The sequence below is a fragment of the Corapipo altera genome, unplaced genomic scaffold (genome assembly GCF_003945725.1).
Source record: "Corapipo altera isolate COAL_440 unplaced genomic scaffold, ASM394572v1 60935, whole genome shotgun sequence".
Classification (NCBI taxonomy): Eukaryota; Metazoa; Chordata; class Aves; order Passeriformes; family Pipridae; genus Corapipo; species Corapipo altera.
Window position 1 is genome coordinate 74,066 of NW_020885003.1, and position 26,953 is coordinate 101,018.

General features: G+C 38.7%; 1 protein-coding gene across 4 annotated transcripts; it reads left to right on the top strand.

Annotated features, from left to right (window-relative positions):
* Positions 1–515: 515 nt before the first annotated feature.
* On the top strand, positions 516–26,186 carry RHOBTB3 (Rho related BTB domain containing 3). 4 transcript variants are annotated; one of them, XM_027667240.1, is made up of 12 exons: positions 516–864; positions 1,033–1,249; positions 7,928–8,120; positions 10,470–10,621; positions 11,386–11,497; positions 12,289–12,657; positions 14,706–14,818; positions 16,374–16,485; positions 19,576–19,749; positions 20,934–21,100; positions 21,386–21,482; positions 22,597–26,186. In XM_027667240.1, coding segments are annotated over exons 1-12 (1,824 nt in total). In that variant the 5' UTR covers positions 516–862; the 3' UTR covers positions 22,713–26,186. The 4 variants fall into 4 exon arrangements, 3 of the variants coding, with proteins under 3 accessions (XP_027523041.1, XP_027523043.1, XP_027523042.1); XM_027667242.1 differs by having other exon boundaries at positions 516–781; XR_003531594.1 differs by lacking the exons at positions 20,934–21,100; positions 21,386–21,482; positions 22,597–26,186 and adding an exon at positions 17,123–18,469 and having other exon boundaries at positions 19,576–19,688.
* Positions 26,187–26,953: the final 767 nt, after the last annotated feature.

Consider the following 26,953-nt stretch of genomic DNA (forward strand, 5'->3'; position numbering starts at 1 on the left):
CTGTGTAACCTGCTGACTCTGAGGGATGAATTAGATGGTCTCAAGCAGCCCCTTGCAATCCAAACTATTCTGTGATTCTGAGATTTGTATTTGTTTTATTATAATTAGAGAAATTCTTTTTGAAAATAATGCTGTAAACATCACATGAACGCCAAAAAAAGTTCACGGCATTTAAAAAATTATGAGGCTTATACTGAAAAGATAGATACTATTTAATAAAATAAAAAAAAAGGGGGGGGGTTTAATTATTTTAACAGAGGATCTTCACGCTGCTCTCTCCTCTGGCTGTGATGGTCACAATGGTTCAGCGGCAGCAACCTGGGGTGGGAATGTTGGTCCTTTTCCAGGGCTGGGGGGGCAGCAGAAACCCGTCCTGCAAACACCCTCCCCGTGCAGTGCGGGACCCCAGGCTGCTTCAGCGCCTTTTCCTCCCCTGCTCCCCTGGCTGCACCTGCTCTGCCCTCGGCTCGCCCTGCCCCCGGCTGAGCTCCCGCCGACTGACGTCAGGATGCGATGGCCGTGACCGCCCGTCCCGGGGCTTCGCGCTCACCGGCAGCCGCCGAGCAACGCAGGCACCGCTGCCTGGCCTGCTGATCCTGCTCCTGCTGCTGCTGCTGCAGCTGCCACTGCTGGTATTGCGACTGCTGCTGCTGCTGCAGCTGCACTCCATCTCCAGGAACAGCCAACACCACGTTCTCCAGGCTGTGCGCAGAATGCGGCAGGAGTCCCAGAGGTTACCGCAGCGAGGCTGAGCGTGGACACCGACAAATAACAAGCCAAGGTCGCTGGGGATTTGTAAAAGCAACCTTTCCAGGTTTCTTTTCCGCTTTGCTCGCCTCACCCTGCTGTTGGATTTGAGATCATGTATGTGTTTCGATGTTGATTACAGGAGGGTGTTAAAATCTAGGGAAGGAAGAGGATTCAAAAGGATTAATATGCTAGTTTTGATTTAAGGGGATTTTATTTTCTTTCCCCTTATCCCTGGCCTTCATCTTTATCAACACAACTTTGTCTTTATTATTTTTATTTTAGGTCAGTGAATATTGTAGCTTTTGGGAATGAAAGAGATGGTTTTTCTGAGGACAGCCAGCAGCCCAGCCTGATCTGGAGCTATCTCGGGAGAAGTGCTCTCATTTCCCAGATCGACAGCAGCTTGTCTGCCAGTCACGTTGGAAACCCAGTTTTTACTGAATATCAAGCCTGCGTGTTTGGAAATGTCAGACTGGTGGTACACGACTGTCCTATCTGGGTAAGAGATTGGTCTCAGTCTTTTTTGACTGCACCTAACACTGTAAGCTGTTTTAGGAAAGTGAAAATATATCCTAATTTCAAGTAATTTTCATTGTTGTGGGAACTTGTTAATATTTTAATTATTGTAAATAGCAAAACCGTATAAGATGCAACCAGGCAAATCCTGCAAAATCTCAAAGGTGCTGCAGAAAATTTTCCCCTGCCCACCCGCCCTGCAGGAAGATGGTATTTTCAAATACATTGTTTAGTGGGTATTTTATTAAAGATAATCCAGAAGTAAACAAGAACGCCTTTTTTGTGACACGGAATCATGAAGTGTATTTACAGATATTTATCAACAATAAAATAAAACTTTTTTTCCTGTAAAAATCAAAAGGCAGTAATTTTCCAGCTCTGACAAATGACAGATTAAAAGATTTGATAACTTGCAAAATACAATGCGGGGAGTAATTTTACTTCTCTTACAAAGAATAATCAAATCTTAACATTATTACTCTTATCTGATGATAAATAAAAAAGATTTTGGCACTGTTGCAAGTCGTCAGCCCTTTCGTTAGTAAGGGAGATAACTTAGTTATGAGAATGAGTAGATCAATGCTTGTGTAAGAAATTAAACTGATAATCTAAATTAAAGTATATTTAATGACTACTTAGTAGCCTTAAAAAAAAAAAAATTCATCTTAGCAGCTTTTAGAAATTAAAACAGTAATCAGTTTCAGTTCCATAATTCTATCCTTAGGGTGATTTTTGTCCTGTAAGGGAAATCTTTTTTGGGATCTGCAGGATCGTGAACAGCTTCATGAAATACGTGATCGGAAGCTGTCAGTCTTGAAACTAAACAATCCAGTTTAGCTGTCTTTCTGTTTTCTCTTTCTTTTTGCCGGCTGCGCTTAGAGACACCAGTTCAGATGGACTGGAGGATCCTATTTCTAATCTGTGAAGCTGCATGTGACCTGCGCATGCAATTTGCTGGAGTCACTGGAGCACAGCAACGAGTTAAATCTCTTGAATATAAATTAAGGCTGTAGGACTTCAAAGGCTGTTTCAGAGGAATGGAGGATGGGAAGTGGAAAGGCAAACAAGGATAGCTGGACAGGGCAAAGACAGGACCTAGGTTGGAGACACAGTTGATGTGGTTTTATGTTGTTTTACTTGTATTTGCTCTTCTGCAAAATTAGGTACTTCGGATCATTATAATTTTTGCCCTTCAAAAGCTAGCATGTTATTGTCTGAGTCATTGCATTGCTGAGGCCTTGGCTTTTTTTCCTTTATCAGCTGAAGAAGGCAGGAGATATATTAATAGGAATGTTGAGGACAAATTGGCATTTTTCTCTTAGTATAAAACATCTCAGATAGCCGGACTGGACTCTGCAGGAGTTATGCAGGAAGCAGTGTCCTACAGAACAGGACTATTTTCCATAATCTGAATGCTTGAGGTTTGCTACGTCACAGTGGTTCTTTCAGGGCTCTTCCTCTGGAAGCCTGGGGAAACAGTACAGGGCAATTAAAAATGTTGACAGACATCGCCTCAAGACATATTCTGCATGAAAACATAGAGGTTATGGTGGGCCTTGCATTATTTCCACCTCTTATCATCTGAGCATAACACAAAGGAAGTTTTTCATTTTACCTAAAAGATGTATGTCATCTAAATTAAGCCATATAATCCAGGCAAGCCAGTTGTAGACATAAATTTGGCAACTGAACATGCTGATAACTGTGAGGCTTGAAACTCCAGGGTGCCCAGCTGCTCTATTTGTCCTCCCCAGCCATCAGTCTGGAAAAGCAGTGTGGATGTGAGTTTACCGAGTAGAGCTCCCCAGTGCATGAGGAGAACCTTTTTTATGGCAGGTCGTGGTACGGGGTGTTTGCTTGAGTGCTCATTTGCTTGAGTTCCAGTCTGCTGCTGAACATGTCTGTCAGCCCAGGGGTGGGCTTTTTGAAGAAAATACTTCCATCTGTGCTGCAGATTGCTTAGTAAATTCAGGGGACTAGGAAGTTATGGAGAGTACACCCATAAAATTTGTCCTGCTGCAGACCTGACAGAAATTGCAGAGAAACCTTGAAAAAATGGTGAAGGCACTGGTACGTGGTATGGAGAGCATCACTGGGAAGAAGGCTCTGTTAATGGAGACTTCATCTGTAAATGGACCCTAGAGAAGGATGAACTTTTCAGTATTCCCAGTGCAGTTGTCTTGGATCCTGGGGAAATCCCAGGGGAACAGTCCTATGTTGTGATCAAGCACTGCTTGTCCCTACAAAGAGTATTTGCTCTTGCTGCTGCCTCAGGTCGAGGGCTGGGCCAAGTGGACATGGGAACATTTACAACTAGCTTTCAGAAAGAGCGTGGGCATTGCAAGGGGACTTGTGTGAGGAATTTTACTTCCACTCCATAAAGGGGTTCATAAATTGTTTTTAACAAAGCACATACTGTTGTCTTGAGGGATCATGTGATTTTGTAGAAAAATTTTGTCTTCAGTACCTCTGAAGGCTTTATTTTCAACATTAAATCTTGAGAAGTGGGACTTACTAATGGCAAGAATATATTATGAGACACGTAGAATGGAGTCGTGCAAGGCAAGAATGAAGCTTTTTCCAAGTAAATCCTGAGAGGAATACCAACAGAAGTATAACTAATAAGGTCGTATTATAATAACCATAGCTGTGCTGTTACTTTTTCCTTTTGTCTATGGCTGACTTGGGAAACAGACTTTGCCAAAAGCAGGAAGTATGATGGGGAAGAACTGCTACAGGGATTTCATGGATGGAGCCTTAAATTAAGGTTATTCCTGAATCTGAACTGTTGCTCATCACCTTAAGAAATTCCCTCTGTCATTTTTTGCACAAAAGGTTCTCTAAAAGTGATAATGAAGGAGTCTTCAGATGCTCTGTCTCAGTGATGCCTTGTGCAAATAACCCATTGTTGCTGGAGGGGCTTAAGGAATGTTAAATCTAGTGTGTAAGGGCGTACAGAAACTGCACAACAGTAGCAGAAATTGGGTGTCCTGTGATGCTGAGTTGACACATTCTGCAGTTTTCAGTTCTTGATGTGCCCATGGCTGACCTTTACCCCGGGAAAGTAGGGTCCATTCCTACCAAAACTTCATAAAATTTTGTAAAATCCTTCTTGATAGGATTAACAGACACACATGCTTGTGGCACACTGCACAGATCTCCACAAAGCAGCTACGACATGCAGCCACACACACACTTGAGAAGCTGTGACAGCCTCCATCACGTTTCTATAGGATTTCTTTGTCCTAATAGTTGAACAAAAAGGTACATTTGCACTCCTGCGTGGCTGTTTCCAGTAAGGATTTTGCTAGTTTTTCTCATACCTACAGAGCTGGAAGTATAGAAAGTTGGACTCAGTGCAAAAAGAATGAGGGAATCATATGAGGCAATGACCATATTTTCTTTTTATTTTGTTTTCCAGAACACAACTGCTTTTCCTATTAGTATTATTTTCACTAGGAAAAAAAAAGAAACAAACCTCTTATGGTTTTTTTCCTATGTTGTATTGACCTCTTCAGCCACTGTTTTGTTATACATGAGCAAGCACATGCAGACAAACACAAATCCGTGTGCTCTGTCGAGATTCCCATTGACAAGTAACAAGCAATAGGATGAGATGAAACAACCTCAGATTGAACCAGGGGAGGTTTAGATTGGATATAAGGGAAATTTCTTCACCTATAGGGTTGTCAAGCACTGGAACAAGCTGCCCAGGGCAGTGGTGGAGTCATCTGGAGGGATTTAAAAGACATGTAGATGTGGTGCTTAGGGACATAGTTTAGCAGTGGGCTTGGCAGTGCTGGGTTAATGGTTGTGCTCAATGATCTTAGAGGTCTTTTCCAAGGTAAATGATTCTGTGATTTTAAGAACTACATTAGAGGTGCCACTGATTGAGTAGGGCATGGAGAGTCTTCCAGGACAGTTTTACTGGATGATGCTCTCCATGGAGAGCCAGGATGAGGGCTTGGGCCAGAGCACGGTGTGTGTCCGTGTGTGGGGATTACCTGGTGTCCTGTCCTTTCCTGCTGGTGGGGTTGGTGTCAGGATGGAGCCACAGCTCAGTGTGCTTTGGTATACAGAAGCCCTGCCCTCTGCTGTAGGTCAGGGCTGGGTTTATGCTGATACTAAGCAGGAGAGTCAGAGCTGGTTCTTCACGTGGGCATGGTTGTGTTCATATTGACCAAAACCTTAGAAATCTTCCCAAAATCTTTGCTTTGTAGCATGAGATTTAGCTCCATTGTAAACTAGAGGGAGCTACAAATGATATAAAACCATATTACTACATGTAAAAAAATACCTGTTAAATTCTGTGAGAAGGGTCCAAAAACATCCTTTCATTATTCGTGCTTAAAGTTGTGGCAGAGTTATTGTGTATTTGTGCTCTACGCCTTGCTTATGTTGAGATGGGTGGTTGCAAACCTGGCCTGAACTTGAAGACAGACAACAAGAAGGAAATTGCAAAGGAACAGGCATGCTTTCTGTCTGCCAACACAGAACAGCTGAATATTCTAATTTTTGCTTTGTATTGTATTTTTCTGTTAATCCTTTGTTGTGTTAAATGTATACAACCCTCCTGAAGATTCTCTGTTGAGGTCTTCATTAGCTAAAATGTACTAAAGCTGTCCCTTGGAAATTCTCAGTCTTTTCCTGCCTGTGTGACCAGGTTCTGCAAATGCCCACCTAGCTGGCTGTCTCAAAGCACCATAGCTGCTAGTCTTACTGCTAGAGGTGCTAAAGTTGCATTTTTGTGTAAATGTTATATTCTTAACAGAGCCTAAATGATTCTATTAAATGCTAGTTGAGACTTTCCTTAGCCCTGGATTATAATAGTCGCTAACTGAGTTGTCTCAAAAATAAAAATACCAAGAACAGTGCACTTAAAATGCTCTCTTGTCAACGTGGTTAATCGTATAAGAGCTGTCCTTGATGAATTGTTAATTGTGGTTTACTTATTGCGGAACGAGAATATCTATTAAAGAAATCAATGGCATGCCTATTATAATTTATCTCCTGACTTATTTGCTTTGTAGAGGCAAGACCTGAATTGGGAATGATGTGCACTGGCAGTGTAGGCAAATATTTGCTGACTTTGATTTCCGTCAAGGTCATGCTACTTCTTGTACTTAAGAGAATTGCACCTATGAGTGCAATTTCTACCTCACGAGATTTCAAACAATGACCCTTTTGAAGTGATCAGAAATAGTTTTATTGACAATGCAAGTCACATCACTTGTTGATATTACTAATCTTTTATGTATTAGATTCCCATTACTGCTCTTATTCCTGTGACTTGTTCATCAAAATTCACATGGATCCTCCCCAACCTAAACTTTGCGTCCTGCTCTTTAATCCCTTCTTTTGTGCTCTTCTATTCCTCTTTTTCATGTAATCTTTATTTCATCATTACCAATTTCCATTTTTTTTCCTCAAGATCCTAAGTTGTTCTAGTTTTGCCTCATATTGCTCAGGGCTGCTGCAGAATCACAGCATAATTTAGGCTGGAAGGGACTTAAGGGATCATCTCATTCCAACCCTCCCCTGGGCAGGGACACATTTCACTAGACCAGGTTGCTCAGAGGCTCATCCAACATGACCTTGAACATTTCCAAGGATAGGGCAGCTGCAGCTTCTCTGGGCAACCTTTGCCGGGGCCTCACCACCCTCACCTTATGTCATCCTTATGGCCAACCGAAATCTACCCTCTTTTAGTTTAAAACTAGCTTATCCTATCACAACAGGCTCTGTTAAAAAGTTTGTCCCCATCTTTCTCGTAAGCCCCCTTTAAGTATTGGAAGGACAAAAAGAGGTTTCTCTGTTTCGAGACATGCCAGTATTTCTAGGGGTTTTGAGTTGTTTTTCAGTTCTCTGGACCTGTTCCAGATTTCTGTCAGGAGTTTTCTATTGATTTTAAATGCAAAGCCATGAGTTTCCCTGGTATTTCTGAGCTACCTATAGGTAAAGCAGAAATTGTGGAATTGTGGTTCCATGACAAATACACAAGTAATAACTGTGTATTGCATGTGGATACTGCATGGTTGTAAATTAACAGGATATCAAACAATTTTAGAGTGTAAGTCTTACAGTACAGAATAACAAAAAATTGAAGGTGAAGTTGAAGAAGAAAGTTTACATATTTGACTGAAGTCCTTATTCTGAAGACATTAACACTTTTTAAAGCTACATAGAATCTCTTGTGAAGCAGATAAAAATCCCACCGAATTTATTAAATTTATATTTAACAGCTCATAGGTACATAATATAGTTCTGTGGAACCCTTCCCCTAAAATGGTATGATTAATAATGGTTTTGTATGAATTGCTGAAAACCTTCACCACTGAAGCTGCTTTTATTTCCTAAATGAAACAAATTTAAAGTGATTAAACCACTAAATGTTTTTCCTACAAAGAATATTCCTGGATAAAACCTGTTTTTTCTTCTTCTTGAAGAATTTTGAATCCATAGAAGACATTTATTTTTTATTATAATCAACTTGTTCTCCTAACAAGGAAATTACAAAATATGAATTCTGCTCTTTGTTGTATGTCTTCAAAAAGAACTAAACTGTCGAAAATACTTCTGTAAAGTTTTGCATTAAGAATATTGAATATTTCACCTTTTTCTTTATAGACAGTAAAATTTTGATCAATGTTTTTTTTTTTAGGATATATTTGCCAGTGACTGGTACACCTCTTGCAGACTCATTGGAGGAGCTGATATTATTGTGATTAAGTATTCTGTCAATGACAAGACTTCATTTCAAGAACTAAAGGACAGTTATGTCCCAATGGTAAAAAAAGCATTAAACCACTGCTCAGTTCCGGTAATAATTTCTGCTATTGGTGCAAGAAAAAACGGTATGTATCCAACCCCCTATAACAACAGTTAAAATCTCATTTGGAAGTTAGGTATAATGTAATTTCAGTTGAAGTTGATTGTTTTTCCAAGTTGCTAACAGAAACAATTAGTCTGTCAGGATGACAGTAATATGCACATGTATTATGGCTCTGTAGACTGATGTATTGGCAAGAACATTGTGCTTAGTTAACCCCAGTAATGAAAGGCAGCCTCTGCAACAACTCTTCTTGTTGAGCCATCACACATGGGGATTTAATGTAGTGTTTTGGATTAAGAAACATATATTTGCATGTATGAGATGAACACTAAGGTAAGAGTTCTCGCTGGTCTTCTCTCAGGTATAAAGTATCTCTAGTGTATGAGATTAAAATTATATCCACCAGTTTGCAAACACCGAAGAGCTGGTGGGAAAAGGCTTGAAATTCTCTGGGATATCGTCAGATGAATGGACACACCAGCCTTTCAGGCAGCGCAAGGTGTCACATGCTGCTGCAGCAACAGAGTTGACCTGTTTTGGTAGAGTAGTTATGGTGTAGATATGGTATAGCTCTGGTATAGCTTACCTGTTCACACAATGTCCAGTCTGCCGTGAGAACAGCACAAATTGATTTTACACAGAATACTTAGAGTTGTTGTTGTTGTTGTGGCTGTTTAAACAATGTGGAAATCAGTCTCACATCTGTGTAATGACAGAGTTGACTTACAAAGATCCAGCAGCTGATGAGGGCAATGTAAGGGCAATGAGAACATGTTCACCTTTTGGGTAGACATTAGTAGCTCCTATCTACAGCAGATAATTAAAGTTCAGAAAGAGTACCACAGATGCCTATAGAACAAACTTAGAAAATTTATTCTGTATTTCCAGATGTTTTTCCATTGTGTTTTTATTGACTTTCATATGCACTGGCAGTGTATATGGGACCTGATTTTTAATTTTTAAAATTAGTCATGGGACCTGATTTTTAATTTTTTCTTTTCCTAAAGCAATAAATGCAAAACATGAGCCTGACTTGCCTTTTACTTTATTACTTGATTGGAACAGTTGTTTCTGAGCATCTCTCCTTTTATTGAGTAAGGAACATGATAGGTGTAGATATAGACATTTATTTTATGATGTACATAGAAATATTCAGCTATATGAAGTGCATCTTCTTTGGACAGAATACGCAGTTTTACCAGAGTCTACTTATAGATCTTTTAGCTCAGTGACTGATAAAGAGTGGTTAAATAGCTCCATAACAATAAATATTCATTTTCTTTCCTTTAGTAATTCACTGATTATGACCAAGTGTTTTTATGCTCTGATTTATATGGAGGTAACAAATCTGCCATTCTAAAGGCTAAATTGTTTGTCTTCCCCATGCCTTTTCTTACACTTTGTATTTAAGCACAGGACAGCACCACACTGTGCGACTCTACTATCGGTTCTTTTTTTTTTCTTTTCCACCTATTTTTTTTCTATTTTCATCCCTAAATAATGTGGCCGTGGGAGACATTGGGCTGGATCTCTGGGTTTGCTCTGGGACCTGTCAGAGCAAACTGCTGTGCACACACAGAACTCTTTTGTTTCTAGGAGGTATTTGTGAACACAGCAGTTTGCTCATACAAATTATTAAGATCTTAATCCTCTGTAGTGGTAAATGGTGCTGCCAAAACAAATTAAAAAAAAAAGCTTTTTTATTAGCTGTTATCCCTACGTCTAGGCAGAAGACAATAACGTGGACAGCACATTTGAAAGCACATCCATGGCTGGCAGGTTCTTACTGGCATTAAGCGAAGCTGAGCCAGGGTGGCTGAAAGATTTTTGACAGTTAACTGCCATAATCTTAAAAATACCTATTTTGGTTTCAAAAAATGTATGTAATATATGTGTAATTGAATCATGTTCCACAGTATGTACATACCCATCACAGTTTGGTCTGGAGTAGAAGTTTTCCCCTTCCATTACTGTGTGTGCTTCCTGCATGGACAGGCCACAGTACTCAAGTTTAAGTGTGACATTAATGAGTGGTAACACCTCCAGGCTAATACAAGACCTCAGCATATAAAGGTACTGAGCTAAAGCCAAAGTTGGCTTCTAGAAGTCTGGCTGGACTTTTCCACCTTAACAAAACCAATAAGGTAACACTAATGTAATGTATACTTAGCTTTGTAGAGAGGCTGGTGTTTTGAATTGATTAATAAGAAGTTGGGGGAAGGTTTCAGCAATTACAGATTTCTTACTATAAAATTACTGTGTTTCCATTTCCCTCTTGGTTCTTTTCTAAATCTTTACAATTATTTAGGAATCTAAGAATTCTGGATCATTTGACCAAAATTGCCTTTTTTTCCATCACTTTTTACCCCAGGAGTGCCTTGCACCTGTCCCCTGTGTACTTCAGACAGGAGGAGCTGTGTCACAACGTCTGAGGGAGTTCAGCTTGCAAAGGAACTAGGAGCCACTTACCTGGAACTGCACACTCTTAATGACTTCTACATACAGAAGTACTTTGGAGGAGTGGTGAGTGAGAATCCACTGGGTTGGAAGCAGCATGGCACAGGTGGGAGGTGTACAACTCACGTCAGGGCTTTGGAGAGCAAGTGGAGGCACAGGGCAAGCCCTTCCACCAAGTTCCCACAGATGTGAAGTTTAGGTTAGATATTAGGAAGAAATTCTTCACTGCAAGGGTGGTGAGGCACTAGAACAGGTTAATCAGGGATTCTGTGGATGCCCCCCGCTGCCCAGGAAGTGTCCAAGGCCAGATTGGATGGGACTTGAAGCAACCTGTTCTAGTGGAAGGTGTCCTTTCCTATGGCAAGGGGATTGGAACTGGGTGGTCTTTAAGGTCCCTTCCAAGCCAAACCATTCTAGGATTCTATCTTTCTGGCTGAATTTGCAGTATCAAGGTTGCAGTTTTAACTAGGAAGGTTTAGGAAACAGATATGTCACAGTGAAATAAGTTTGCCACTTTCACTCAACAAGATACAATTAGCATCTACAGGGCTTGGTAAATTGAGTATCTTTGGGTCTGTCATTTCTAGGAAGATCAAATATACAAGAATTAACCACCGTCATTTGAATAAATAGTCTTTTAAATAATGCTAATTCCACCTAAATATGGTAGCTTCTGGTAAAGGAGTGTTGGGACTTTGCTGGATGGCTGGTCATATTGTCAGTATCTTCAGTCCTGCATACAGTACCTGCTTATACTTCTTAGTTTGATGTCTAGGTTCTTCTTAAATAACTAGGATTTTTTAAAAATATATATATATTTATTGTTCTAGTTGGAATATTTTATGATCCAAAGTTTGAATCAGAAGTCATCTGAAAAAATGAAGAAGAGGAAAAAGATTCAGAAGTGCCATCGAGTCCAGCCACCTCAGCTTGAACAGCCAGGTGCTCACTGATGTCTGATATCTGTTATCGTTCATTATATGTGTCACGCTCTTTGCGCAGTTGACGTTTGTAATTGTTACTGTGAGCTGTTCTGTCAGCTATTCTGGTTATGTTGCTCTAGTTGCATCATCTTCTAGTGATGGTTTATTTAATTTGGGGAGAATTGTATGGCAATATACAACATTGCAATGGACTTCTAGTTAATTTTAGGTAAAACTAATAGGACTGATTTTCTGGTCAACTTGATGAAATTATGAAAAAATGAATTAGTACAAGCTTTATATGGAAGCTTTACAGACAAATTACAAAAGAATTTATTAGATCATTAATTATTATTCTACAGTATCATCAACTAATGTTTTTATTTCCTGCAGATAAAGCAAGGGAGAGATGTTTGGCCTCTGCATGTGATTTATGAGTATCTGATGCATTTATTCAGTGAAATAATTACTGACAAAATTTGTTGTTGTCTCTTCTTACACGTGCTAGAAATTTGCTCAGACCACTTAGGTTTGGGATATGCAGTCAAGATTTCTTTACAATCTAACTGCCTGAAGAGGGTTCATGAAAGGATGGACACTTCCTATTAAACGAAATATTTCTTAGTTTTTTTAGTTTACTATAGCAAGTATTTCTATTTTTAGAGTATTTTATTGAAGACATTCAAATGGCATATAAGAAATTTTCTTACTGAATGCTCCTTTCAGAAATTGTCCTTCATTTGACCAGGTCAGTTGTCCTGTGGTTAACACTTGCTTCAATTTTACAGCCTGACTTGTTGTCTTTCACAGAAAAAATGCCAATCCTGAAGGGTGAAGCCTCTCACTACAACACAGACCTGCACAACCTGCTCTGTGGCTGCCAGTGCGCTGACGTGGCCTTCTACCCTGAGGACCTCAGCACAGTGGCAGAGGCCCACAAGGTCATCCTCTGCTCCGTCAGCCCCCTCTTCATGCTGCTCTTCGGGGTGAAGAGCCCTGCCGACATCCCTGACACCTCCATCGTGCAGATGGCGCAGAGTCTCTTTGCTGTGGAGGCGGGAGCTGCCTCCCCCCTGTCCCCCTATGGAGCCCCACCCTGCATCCTGCCCATCAGAGTGGTGGTGAAGGACTCTGTCTTCTGCTCTTGTCTCCCTGACATCCTCCTCTTCATTTATTCAGGTCAGGCTGCTCATTTCCTGTGCGGCTGTTGTCTCATGAAGGAGTATGTGCACCACCCCGAGGAACACATCTTCGCTGTTGCAAGATGATGTTTCACCATGTTTCTACCCCGTGTATGAACAATGTCTATATGAAAAAAGCACATTACCTAGATTTAATAAAAATTACATTAGTTGTCATTCTAGATCTACTGAACCTAAGTTAAATTAGTCCATAAACTAAATCAGTAATATTAAAAAGCTTTGCCAAAAAAAATCTAGAGTTTGGGACAGTTTCAGATCCCAGGCTTTTAAAATATTTTGAATGATTGCATATTCTAAACCCAGGGATTAAAGTACAGGGTCACTTAAGAAAAGTTAAGTAATTTTTCTGCTGAGTACGGTGCTGCTGAGGAGAAAATGGTGGTAACTGGTTGAAGCATAGGGAACTGTAATGTTGCATGAGTTTTGCTACCAGTTTAGTACAGACAGTGACCTCACCTACCTAATGTAAGCTGTCTGTTAAAATGGCACTGAAAATGGCACTGATATTTTTCTACCTTTTCAGGTGTTGCTTAGGAACTTTCAGCTGAAAGTTTGTTTTGTTGTCCTTTTTTTTTTTCAGTGCAAGTAGTAAATATCTGTTTATTCTTTGTAAAGTATTTTTCAACCTGTCAGTACATAAGAATATATTTTTTATATTTGCTGAAAGAATTAGTAGACCTTTTAATGATGTATTCTGATTTTAACTGTAATACTTTAAAAAAAGCCACAAATAATTATAATGTTAGAGCTGCAACACTAAAGAATTTCAGTCAATATCTGCATACTGATATCTGCCTGACATATGAAAAGTATTTCTGCCTTAGCAGCTGAGACATGAGAACTGGCTTATAAAGGCACAAGAAAGAATCTCAGCTTTCAGTTAGAGATTGTACATTGAAGTTCTTTTCAAAACAGTGCCAAACATAAAGAACAGATACAGAAGTTTTTCGGTGTGAATGGAATTTTTTTGTTCTTATTTGTGGGAGACATGAATAGGGGATTAAAACTGGAATTTCAGCAGGTGATGGATAAGTGCAGTATCTCAGAATCATAGAATCATAGAACAGTTTGGGTTGGAAAAGATCTCTAAGATCATCTAACCCAGCACTGCGAAGCCACCACTAAACCACGTCCCCAAATGCCACATCTACACATCTTTTAAGTCCCTCCAGGGCTGATGACTGCACCACTGCTCTGGGCAGCCTGTTCCAGTGCTTGACAACCCCTTAGGTGAAGAAATTTTCCCAATCCCCAATCTAAACCTCCCCTGGCACAACTTGAGGCCATTTCTTCTTGTCCTGTCACTTGTTACCTGTGAGAAGAGACTGTCAGGGGATTGTAGAGAGCAATAAGGTCCCCACTGAGCCTCTGTTTTTCCAGGCTAAACATCTTTGTAAACATCTTCATCTGTTATCATGTACAACTTCTGTCTTTTACCTTCCTTTATGTCAACCAAGGGGGGGTGAAACTGCATAGTTGCAGGCAAAGCTCTGCTTGAGGTCACAGCTCCATCCTGAGAGACATTGCCAAAAGTCATTGGTGCCTCTGAGAGGTGATGAGATCTTTTGAAGACACTTGAGGCACAGGCTGAGAAGAGATAAATAACATCATGAGTTTTCAGCTTTTCAGGACTATGACATGATGCCCATGAGGTTTAAGCACTTACCACCCCTATGGTGTAGATGGGAGCTAAAGAACTTCCCCAAATATTCAAACACTGAGGATTTTTTTTTCTGAATCTCTACCTGCAATATGTAGTGACTGAGCTGGGAGGAATTCAGAAATTGAGTTTGAAAGCGAGATGCTCTAGTCTGTTGGTACTTGACTGCACTCTGTAAAAGTACTATGGAAGTTTTATTGTGCAAGAAGTGCATCTTGCCCTTCATAAACACCAAGATTTGGCTGAGTTATGTGCAACAAAGTAAGGTTTCTGCTGCAGGATCTGTTTGATGCTGATATCATCTTTGCCTGCTGAGACTTGTGCCTTGTTGATTTATGACCCATCTCTTCCTGGTCTTGTTACAGGTGCTTTCCAGTGGGAACGATTAGAAGAGGATATAAAAAAGAAGTTGAAGGATCCAGAAAAAACTGAACAAGTGCTTGAGAAAGTTAAATGCATCCTGAAAACTCCAGGGAAGGTACATCTAACTTGCCTTGGGGTCACTGTTAGTTACTTAAGTCTTCAAAATTACCTTGTAGACAAGGTTTTCTTGTCAGTCTTTGTTTTAAAGTGATGTACTGTGTCATCAGTGGATAGGCAGGCACATACAGCACAGAAACATGGAGATGCTGATGCAATGTGGAGAATTAATGTAATCAGTAAAAATCACACAAGTGGGTATTCTAAAGGGATTACTCGTATTCACAGCTTTGCACGTTGTCTGACAATATGATTATGTGTTGCTAATTCCCATGTAATAGAGGCTGCCCAGGAAAGCTTTGCTTTCCTGAACATATGCCAAAAGTTGGGCTTCTGCAGTAGATCCGGAGGGGTGGTTTCTCTTACAAGTGCTGTGATGTGGAAAGCTGTCTATATCTCGGTATCTTTAATTCAGTAGATGACTTCACAGTAAAATGTAATTTATGTCACATTATTAAGTTAAGAAAAAGTTACAATATAGAGCTAGTTTTAACAGTCATTTGCTGGTGGATCTTATATATTCCCTGATAATATAGAATTGGCGCCAAGTATTTCCATCTGTCTAAGTTGGAACCCATCTCAGACTCTCTTGAGATAACACAAAATAAAGTTACTGAGCTGTTTTTAGCTTCTGATTGCTCAGCTGGAGGCTTGCCAGTCCTAAGTGTTTGCAACTAAAACGTACATAGGTTTGGACTTGGAAAGGACTGAAAACTTTCAATATAATAAGCCTGAGCTGGTTTTGTTTCTTTTGGTTTTTTTAATGCCTTCAGACTACTTTTATTTCACATTAAAACATTTTTCTTTGAAGGCCAAAAGAATGAATTGTAATTTTAAAATTTAAAAAAATAATAAATTTAATATTTTACCTGTAAATTCAACCTCATCTGAATTCCACGTATCACAGTCTAGCAATGTGATTTTGGTGCTGTTCCTTTCGGCACTTTTAGATTCCATTTTTAAGGTAAGAAAACCAAAACTGAAAACTAACTGGGAGTATGCTGAGTTTTGGAGAGTCTCAACACTGGTGTGCCCAGATTATTGTAAGAGAACACTGTGTTCCCAGCCTGTGAGCTTATCCTGCCTCTCTGGAGGCAGTACCACGGCAATATCGAGAAACACACAACTTTAGCTGCCTCGTATCTGTGCACAGCATTGTGCTGGGGGTGGACATGTGTATGTGTGTCCCACCCTTCTCCCCCCCGAGTCCTTAAACCTTGTGTAACTGCAGTGTTGGGACTCAACAGGGAGTGTGTGAAAAAGTGCGGAGTCCAGGAAACTCTGATGTACCCAAGCCTGCCTGGTGGCACTGGACGAAGGAGTTTGTCACAGATCAGAGGACAAGGTGAGAGCTGGAGTGTGACTATGGGAGACAGAGCCCCCTTGGAGCTGCTGCACTGTAGGGAATAGGGAAATAGATGATATAGGTGATTGCAGAGGAATGCATGTGAGAGAGGCTGTTATTTACTTTCCCCATATAAATGATGTCCTGTAGTCTTTAATTCTGTGTGCAACTACACATGACAGTGCTTTACTTCCAATTTATTTTTCAGCAGAACTCTGTAAAGGTCTGCAGGTCTCACCAGATAAAACAGTTGTATAATACTTCCCTCAAGTTGTTCTTTAACACACCTGTCCTAGCTGATGTCATCTTCAAAATACAAGGTAAGGCACCTCTGTTCGCCTTGGCATGGGCACCACTGTGACTCCAGCCTTTATCCCCTCTGCAGGAGTGTGGCACATGGAGACCACCGTGTTCTGTGGCATCACAACTAAAGAAATTGGCTATCACTGTGGAAAGCAGAGAAAGCTTGTCCCTGTGGATGCCCTACAGCAGTGTCCATTATCAGCATGGTTTGTCTGGGCTACACCTGTACGAATGGCCTTTGTCTGTCACGGTAGACTTTGTGCCTCCCTGATTGACACGCACCCCAGGGAAGCTTAATAAAATGAGGGATGTGCTGTGAGAATAGCAGTGCCACAGCACCAAGGCATCAAGGCTAAACCAGGGATTGCACAACAGCATGAGTGACTTAATTTGATTTTGTTCTATTCTATTACATTCTATTATATTTTGGTTTATTCTTATTATATTCTATTATATTTTGGTTTATTCTGTTTTGGTTTGTTTTTTTTCATCTTGTTTTACTTTGTTTTATATTATATTGTTTTGTTTTATTATACTTCATTATATTCTACTTTGGTTCATTCTATTTCATTTTGTTTTACTTTATTTTATTTTATTTTACTTTATTTTCTTTTATATTTATATTTATCCCGCTCCTGTTCCCACCTGCACAAGGACTGGAACATATTCAAGGGCTCTGCCCTGCATCACACTTTGGACAGTCATGGTCTCCACATCTTTGCTCAGTGTCCTCAGTGAAAAGACCAGAGATGGTGGTTGTTAACTCCACCTTCCCTCTCTCCATTCTCAGGCTGCTGCTGGCTATGGATGTGCCTTTCATGTCCCTCCAGAAGCCGACAGGGACTTGCTTCCTCAGGTTTTACCAGCATGGGCAATCCAGCAATGCACATACGTGCTGGAATTTGATGACCTGTAGATCTGGTGCCATCAACAGCCACCACATTTTACTGCCCAACATGCTGCAGTGTCATTTCTGGAAATTGTGTTCATCCTTAAAATGAAAGATACAGCGGGAGAAATGTGTTGCATGCTTTTGTGATAATAAGAATGAGATGGGTTTTAAATGCTTAATGACTTTCTCAATTTGTCTATACCTGCCCTTCATGCAGAAATGGTCTTTTAGAATTAGAGAGTTATTTAATTACTTTCAGCTTTATATCTAAATACTTCATTCATGAAGCATTAATTCTTCAAGCATAAGCACACAAGGAAAAGTAGAGTCTTTCTAGGTGTTCTGTTTAATATGCAGAAAAAAAACCCACAAAAATATCTTTGAAAATGAGGACAGTACTGATGTTGAGTGCAATGACATGAACAATTCACCTCAGTGTCCCGCTCCTGAAAGAGACTTTGTGTGAAGTTGATGAAATCAGGACAACTCTATATATTTTACAGAAAAAAATCCAAATGAATGTGTTGGCAAGTAATTTAAAAAAGCATGTGTATCCACTAGTAAAATGTGAAATGTTTTTCCTAGGACTTGATACATCTTCTAAACCTTTTTCTCTAATTCATCAACTACAATAACTGTATTAAAACTAAATAACTACTAAGAAATGGAAGGCTTTAGTCTTGATCAGACAAATAAATTTGTAAGTTACCAACTAATTCCTTGGATACTGATCATTGCTTTAAGCTTTCTTTCTAGCTTACAAAAGTACTTGGGAGCAATGGAAGATGGGAGCCCATTACGTTTGTGTTAAGACACATAACATTACTGAACCTCCTAATTAGTAGATAGATGTCCATTTACATGCACATATAGAACTGCATGTATTCTACATCACAGCAGCAACATATATATTACTTGTGTTATGACTGCAAACAAGTGTTCTCTCCATATGGAAATATATATATTTTGTATGCAGCTTAGACTTTTTGGAAGTAGAAGCACAGGGGAAAAGAAATAGAACAAAAAATTTAAAAACTGCCAGATGACTTCAAAGAATTAGATTGGTGCCAGTGTTGTGGTTAAAGAGAAAATGAAGACAAAACTTCTTTGTAAGTATTTCCAGTATATTCATCTTGCATGTCAGTTAATCTGTTTATTATAATTTGTGTTAAAACATTTCCACTGAACTGTAAAAGCTCATTTTCATTTTAGTTGCTGTCCTGGCACTTGCTTGGCACTTCCTTGAACACAGACAGGACTGCTCAGTTCAGCTGGACTCTGCAGCATTCTGAGTGTCAGGGCTGGCAGCACTTTCATTAAGAGCCTATAAGGCCTCTACCACACAGGGCTCTTGGCCTCACTAGGTTTTCTAAATGTTGTAGTACAGCAAAGAATTCACTTGCAAATAATACAAAATGAATAAATTTCTGGAAAAATTCATCAGCCTTTTTTTTTCCTAAGACAACCGTCTGGAAATTTACTTAGGCAAAATACTTATTCCAGTTAAATTTCTACTTACTTACTGGACTTAGTGGAATTTTATCTGGAATAATTTGCCTTTCTCTGCTTCGTGTGGTTCTTCTGGTGCACACGTTCCTTACCGAGGGGGGTACCGGTAAACACAAATTACTCATAAAATCATAGAATCATTTAGGTTGAAGAAGTCCCCTACAATCATCAAATCCAACCAGTAATCATTTGCATAACAATTCATAGCATTGCGTATTTGCGCAATGGACTGGAGATTCAGTTACTGTGAACTGATTTATTCTATTTTGTCTCTTTTGGTTTAGTCTATTTCATTATTGTTTAATAATTTTTTTACTTTGTTTTTATTTTATTATTTTATTTTTTATTTTATTTTATTTTTTCTAACTCATGCTGCCACCTGCACAAGCACAGGACATCTGAAGTACAGTGGTGTCAGAGTTTTTAGTGGTTGAAACCCCATTTCTGGCAGATAAAATTTTGCCCTATTTGTAGCATCTAGTGTTGGAAGCAGGCTGTCATAATAAATTTGGCATTCCATTTTGTTTGCTGCTGGCTGCTAGGCAGATGTGGTCATTTTGGCCAGTGTGAAGTGAGTGTGTTATTAGTTACTGTTAACTTCAAACACTTTAATCATGTGAAGTGAAGTGAAGACCTTCTAAGAAAGCATAAAAATAAATATATGTATATATAAAATCACAGTATATTTTTATCTTGCATCTTGCAGGTGCAACTGTACCAGCCCACAGGGCAGTTCTGGTGGCTCGCTGTGAGGTTATGGCAGCTATGTTTAATGGTAATTATCTAGAGGCAAATAGTGTCCTAGTTCCAGTGTATGGGGTTTCCAAAGACACTTTCCTCTCCTTTCTAGAGTATCTTTATACCGACTCCTGCTGCCCAGGTAAGAAAATTTTAAAATACATATATACCTGAGACTCATTTTTCCACAGTGGGGCATTGATAGAGAGTAATGTAGCAGCATTTCTTCCAGTGAAAAATGCCAGTATTTTAATGTGCAATGTCTCAAGAAAGAGAACTTGTTCATATTGAGGAATAAACAAATCAGTCTTATTTAAGTAAAATCAGCTGTAGGGAGAACAAATGGTACTAATAAAATTATATGTTTGATTTGTACTTACATGACTCAAAAATAAGTGAAGTTTCATTCTTAATCCTTTACAGTATTTGGAATTTTCTTTCTACATCACAATAATACTGCTTTCTAGTCCTCTTTCTGTGTTTTATTTCAAAATTGTAATTTTTTTAACATGCATATAGTTAACTTTCATATAAACAAGGTTAAATTGCAAGAATAACTTATTTATACACATGGATATCTCATTTGTATGTAAAACCAGGGGAAAAAAGTATGTCAACTGGAGCATTTGGCAAGTAAAAATGAGCTAAAATATTCTTTATGTCTTAACCTATGTCTTCTTTTATGAGAAGAAAATCTACATACTAAGTATGAAATATTGTTTTAAACCAGCTGATTTTCCCTTAATATAATGAATGAATTAATAACACTGTGACGTGTATTTTTGCCTTTTTTTTCTTTGGAAATAATTCTACTTTATTCTTAGGTTTTCTATAGGTTTCTCTTTTCACTCAGCCTACCATTTCCTTGTCCATCAGTTCAAATATGCAATCACCATTATATATTAAAAAAAATGGTTGTTGTGTTTTGTCTTTGGCCTTTTTACTATATTTTCTTGTAAAAGTGTCATAGAAGTACTTTTATGAAAGAGAAATTGGAAAACTAAATCCTTTTTAATCATAAATTAAGTAGATCAGCAGCACTTGACTCAGCATCTTCAAGATATAGGATATTGACAGGAATTTTTTACACCTCCCTGCTAAAAAGTTCTAAACACTCTTTTCTCCTTAATGAAATAGCTTACCTGAAAAAAGAAGGTGATACAGCAAACTTAAAATTGTAATACTGAAAAATAAAACAAGGTGATCACAGCAGTTTGATTTTCTCTTTGTTGCTATGTATTTAAAGGATGACTTGGCGAAAAGTAGCTTTGATCAACTTGTCAGAAAGGTAAAATACATGTAAGTGTATGTTTTGATGTTTTTCAGCCAGTATTCTCCAAGCTATGTCTCTGTTGATCTGTGCAGAGATGTACCAAGTAATGAGACTTCAGCATATTTGTGAGCTTTATATTATCACTCAACTCCAGAGCATGCCTAGCAGGGAACTGGCATCCACCAGTCTCAGTATTGTTAGCTTGCTCAAAAAAGCTAAGGTATGTGTTGTATGTATCAAACAGGAATATTTATGTTGACTCTAATTAGTTAATTGCTAAGATTTTTAAGATCTTAATAATATCTGTTCCTGTTTGTTCTCTGGTTTCCACCTGGTTACGTATTTCCATCAATGTTTTTTTGTTTGGTATCTCCCACAGTCAAAACTTTATTTAGTAAATTGCTATATTGACAGAGAAAATCTGAAATACTTTGACATGTGAGATGTGGTTGTGTTTTAGACACGCTAGCATTACATGTTCTTTGTGTTTCCTTTCTTCTCACAGTTTCACAATTCTGATTGCCTTTCAACATGGCTTCTTCATTTTATTGCCACTAACTACCTCATCTTCAGCCAAAAACCTGAATTTCAAGAACTTTCAGGTAATTTATCTGTTAGTTCTTAAACAATAAATGTTTTACTGTTCTAGTTAGATCAGAGGTGATGTTCTGGACAATACCACTTGCATGAGATGATGATCAGGGTTTCCTTAGGCTATACAGTCTACTCCAGTGGGATGGTTCACCACCCTGCTGTGGGACCAGCAAGTGACAGAGCCAGCACTGCATCACCTTGTCTCTTGGTTCCTATTCTGATGGCCAGGTTTCCATCCATAACTGAATTGACTGGAACATTTTGGACATTGTATGCCAACCTCTTCACATTGTCTATAAAATTTTGTTTAGTTTGTACATTTGAATCAAAGTAATGGGTCATTTTAGTACATCCTCTTTAAGTGTTATAGTTTTCCTTGAAAAAGATACGATTTTTACAGTACTCTTCAGCAGAGCTCATGCAATCAAACAACTATTGTCCATTCAGGGAACTGATATTCATTTTCCAGAAGAGTGTATTTGCTTCCTGATGTGTAACTCTAGAAAATCGGAGTCCCTCAAAGGACCAGGAGGCTGACTCTGGAAAATCTGGGGTAGAGGGATGAAAATGCATCTTCCTGCAAAGGCAAAGGGGATTCATCTAAATAATATGGCTAAAAAATTCTTTTACCTGATTTTGTCAGTGACAAAACCCACATGCAATAAGAGATTAAAATCTTGCTGAATTCTTAACTGTGCTCCCACCTTGCTTTTTGTACTGATCTTAGGACCAGCTGTTGGCAGAGGAGCTAACACACCCTGCTTTATAGTGTTGCAGCATTGAAAAGTCCTTGCAATTGCCTACCACTCATGGTTATCCTCTAGGTATAAAGAATGTTCATCTTTAGGAATACCTCTCTGCTCTCTTTAATGAGTATTATCCTAATTTTAAAAAAATAAGCTAACTTGTTAATTGCTAACTAATAGCAAGGAAACATCATGTGGTAACTTGTATGTCTGGGCTATAGCAGAGCTCGTGCAAAATGGGCAGTGCTTATCTTTATTTCTCTTGTTGTATTTATATCCTTGATTTTTTTAAGCTATTTTAAAAGACTCTTTGCAACCTGTGAACTTGTGCTGTATGTCTGCATATTACATTTAATTCCTCTATTGCTTTGTCTAGTGGAGGAGCGCAATTTCGTAGAGATGCACCGATGGCCTTCCAATTTGTACCTGAAGCAGCTTGCTGATTACAGGAACTATATCCACTCTCAGAAGTGCCACTGCATAGTAATGTAAGGAGACTGAGCACATGCAAAGTGCATCTTGACTGCGAAATCTCAGATTGGGGATTATACAGAATATAAAAATCATGTCAAGAGTGAAAACAGATGCTGACCTCCTCTGGAACGCTCCATGCCATGCTGTAATGCACTGACAGACATTCTTTGTTTTGCTGATAAATCATTCTAATTTTTTTCTTAAATCATTGAGAAATGTATCTTGAAGATTTATTTCAAGCACAAAGACTTCCTATCTGTGGGGATTAAATGTAGTATGGGACAGCGTCATCTGTTCCACCTTCTAATTTCTTTATTGTTTATTTTACTGATTTTCATGGTTATTTATGGCTGCTAAACTCGAATCTGTTGAAAAAAGACTGGTTTTGTAAATCTGTTTATAATAGCACAGTAGCAGCGCAGGGAAGCTGAGAAGCCAAATCGTAAATTCCTTATACATTACAGAATGCAAAAATTTATTGCAGCATTTGTTGGTTTGCAAGATAAAGGATAGGCTTAATAAGCATTTTAGTTACTATTAGTTGTCTATTTCAAGGTAAGTCTGTAGTTCTTTTACAATCCTGTGAGTAGATACTTTAGTCCCAGAGAAATGCGTATACATCACTGTATTCTCTAGTGCCTCCCAAATGTCTAAAAATTGAAATAATTTTTCCTACCAGTAAATAGGAGAAGAAAGCCTGTTTTAACTATCTGTAAACACCTTTGTTAGTGTGGTCATGTTATATTTTTTTCCCCATGAGGAATAAAACCAAGAACTACATCTGCTCAGAGCGTACCCATACGGTATGATGGACTGGGAAGAAAGGGATATGGGTCAACAGCCTTTTTGGGAGAAAACTCACTGGTAGAGGTCTCTTTTTTGGGAGAAGTGGGTCTTGTAATCATAGGTCCCCACAACAGCTGACAGCACAAATGTCAGGTGTGCTGGTCTTGGAGGAGATAACCCTTGTGGATACACCAGATGGGCAAGGGGTGTCAGCTTCTGTGGTGGGACTTTGAGCTTGACCCTCCCCATTGAAGACTCAGTTCTTATCTTCATGTGCTCAAAAGCTACACCGTTGGAAACAAACCTGGCTGTGGATTCTTTGATGTAACAGAGAAATCCTGAATATTATGACTGGGATGACCCTTGCAGATGCTAATATTGCTTTCTTAACCAAGATTATGTCATGCTACTAACTTATGGTATACATAGTACTAATGCCAAAATGAACCCAGCCTTTACATGGGTACCTACCTGAGCACAGTGGCTTTTCTATTACAAAATCTTATCCAGGAACTATATGCTTTGTTATCATGCTTGTACTTTCAATTTTGGTTTTTCATTTTGGTATGTAGTCTGAGCCTAGAAAGATAAAGGAAATACACTGAAAAAACTCCTTAGTGTTTCCTCAGTATTCACAGCACACCACATCAAATGTACCTGGAAACTGCACCTGTGAGAAGAAGGGGGAAAAGCAAATTGATGGAGCTGAACCTTTTTTTTTGACTTTAGCTGTAAGAATTTTTTTTTTATATTTCAATACAGTTTTATAAGTGAATTGTTCTTTTAAAATTCCATGCTAGAGTCATAGAGATTTTTTTTTTTCTGGTGATACTTTGCAGAGCTTTAGAGGGTACTTCCTTTGTTATTTTTGTATACACACAAAAAAATAAAAAAGAGCTTGTAACTCAGCTGGCTGCTGCAGGCTCAAAATTCTGAGGTTACTTTTATGCAAGAATGATAGTTTTTATTTTTTTTTAAAAGCTTTACATCTGAAGATCCTAAAATTCTTAAAAAGTTGAGATATGCTTATCTATGCCTTGCATATAAGGAGTCTGAAAGATAAAGAACTACACTGCCTTTTCAAGATCACTAAAGAAAACTGAGTGGGAAAGGTACATGTATGGAACTTAAATGTAGTAAAGATAATTTTTGTCATTATATAGCTATAAAAAAGCGTAAGTTAGGGTTATGTGTGATACGAATAAAACTGTAAGTTTTTTGACGCTTAAAGCCACGGACAACAATGGGCATACAGCAGAACTCCAGCTTGCCTGGACACCTGATAGCACTTGCTTCTACCAGCAGCCAGCTCAGTTATTAAAAATGGGGACTATATTGCCTCCTACTGATTTCCTGTGCAGGACTGATACAAAAGCTGTATCAGCTCTGTGAATGCTTGTCTGAGTTGCATGTAGTCCTGAACTTTTAACACTTTGAAAGCTTTCCCAGGTGTTTTGCTAGAAGTTAGTCTGTTGCCAATGATTTGTGTATGGATAACAGTAAGAAAATACTGGTTTTAAGTGTCTGTATATGTTTTATAGGCGTTTAAAAATAGGCTTAATGGAAATACAAACACTACATATCCAACCCAGATAAATATTTTGCTATTATGCATTTTAGCCAGTGGTAGCCACAGGTTTTATACAGAGAAGTCATGTAGTGTAAAAATATTTATTATTTATTCACAGATTGATGCATACTACTATTCAGACATTAAAACAGCTTTCCATTTTACTCAGTGTCCCCATAATGCTGCCTTGTGTCACGTGCAGATGTGCTGTACTTGCAGACATAGACCATCTGATAAATTTTAATTCTTAGAAGAATTCTTACTATAAATTCTTATTTTCATTCTCGAGGATGATTTTCTGTAGAAATGTATTTATCCTAAAGATATTTTTAAACTTGATACTTTAGCATTCAGAAGCATGACTGAAAATACATCATGATGCTTTGTGAGTTGCTGTTGGTGGCTGTATGTAATAGAGGCTTTAGGACCATATCCATCATGGATAGTTGGGAATTAGAGCAGTAATGGATTTGGTATTTATTAATAACTTTGTATGGTATAAAGTAAAAATTGCTATGATTTAAACCCCCACACTTATACTATGATACAAAGTAAAAATCAGAAACCAACTAAAAAAAAGTTATTTAAGAAAATGGTTTTGAAAAAGTAAAATATCTGAGGAATGCCTGCCTCCATTGGTTCCAGCATCTCCCAAACTTCCCCTGGCACTGGCAGCATTGGAATCAGAGAATGTCAGTGGTGAATTTGGGTGCCCTTAGGCAGCCCTTGCAGCATTAGAGATTATATATTCAGGCTTAAGTTTAAGTGGAGGTGTGACTCTTGAGTCCTTCATTAGAGCTAACTCTCAAAATCCACTTTTAGAAGACAGTTTTTTAAATAATGGATTACACCGTATAATTGTTGCTGTACCGATATGTGTGTGTGTGCTTGTCCCAAACTGAACTAAGCTTTATAGAGACCAACAAAGTCTGCCTTCTGCGCTAATAATATATTCCACATGATAGTTAGAAAACCTTTGCTATCGTCCTTAGGCCATGGTGCATTTGATTTGAAAAAAACCAAACAAACCTGTTAGAAAGAGGAACGACTATTTTATCAGGTATGCTGAAACTCCTGTATGTTTTTCTTATAAAATACCCTGACTAAATTACATATTTTTAGAATGAACATATAAAATTTTGATACAAAATAAAAAATTTTATCTAGTCTCTCATGTAATTATTTACCTATGTGCATTAGAATCTTTGGGCATTGCACAGGAGATATTTTTGTAGCTTATTAGAAATATAGAACCATAGAGTGGCTTTGGTTGGAAGGGACTTAAAGATCATCTTGTCCCAACCCCCTGCCATGGGTGGGAACACCTTCCACTAGACCAGATTTCTCAAGAGGAAAGGTGTGAAGTTTGTCAGCAAGAGAAGTACTGGCAGTGACTGAAGGCAGAAGGTCATTTCCCAGCAGTAGATGGATGGGGGAGCCCATGGTTCTTTTATTGTCTTTGACTGTTTTTGTGGTTTTTTTTTTAATTTATATCTGCACTGTTTTGACTACATTTGCTGTAATTCTGCACTGTCTGAACCTGCCATTGCAAAGAGAGGAATTCAGCATGTCTTAGATAACTTAAGCTGACTCTTGCAAATTTAGAAGTTCCTGATGGGGGTCAGGCAGAGCAGCCACTCACGTTGGCATCTTGGGGATTTGGCAGTAGGCAGAGTTTTCCTGGCTTCTTGACGAACATTGGGAACAGGCTCATGCTGCCTCATCCAGTTCTGCCATGGAAAGAGGGACTGTATCCAGGGGAGGTCCTATCAAGGATGAGTCACAAAGGGGCAAGGTTGACACAGTGCCGCAAGGCTGGGCTGAGTTCTTCCCCTTAGGCTTTGTCTGCATAGCGAATTCTAAAGGTTAAACTTCTCACTAAAAATCAAAGGACTTTCACGCT

What these genes read in the sequence shown, in the direction of transcription:
- RHOBTB3 (XM_027667240.1), top strand. An exon ending in TATTGGTGCAAGAAAAAACG is followed by an intron (nt 8,121 to 10,469) that starts GTATGTATCCAA and finishes TTTTTACCCCAG; the next exon opens with GAGTGCCTTGCACCTGTCCC. An exon ending in AGAAGTACTTTGGAGGAGTG is followed by an intron (nt 10,622 to 11,385) that starts GTGAGTGAGAAT and finishes TTATTGTTCTAG; the next exon opens with TTGGAATATTTTATGATCCA.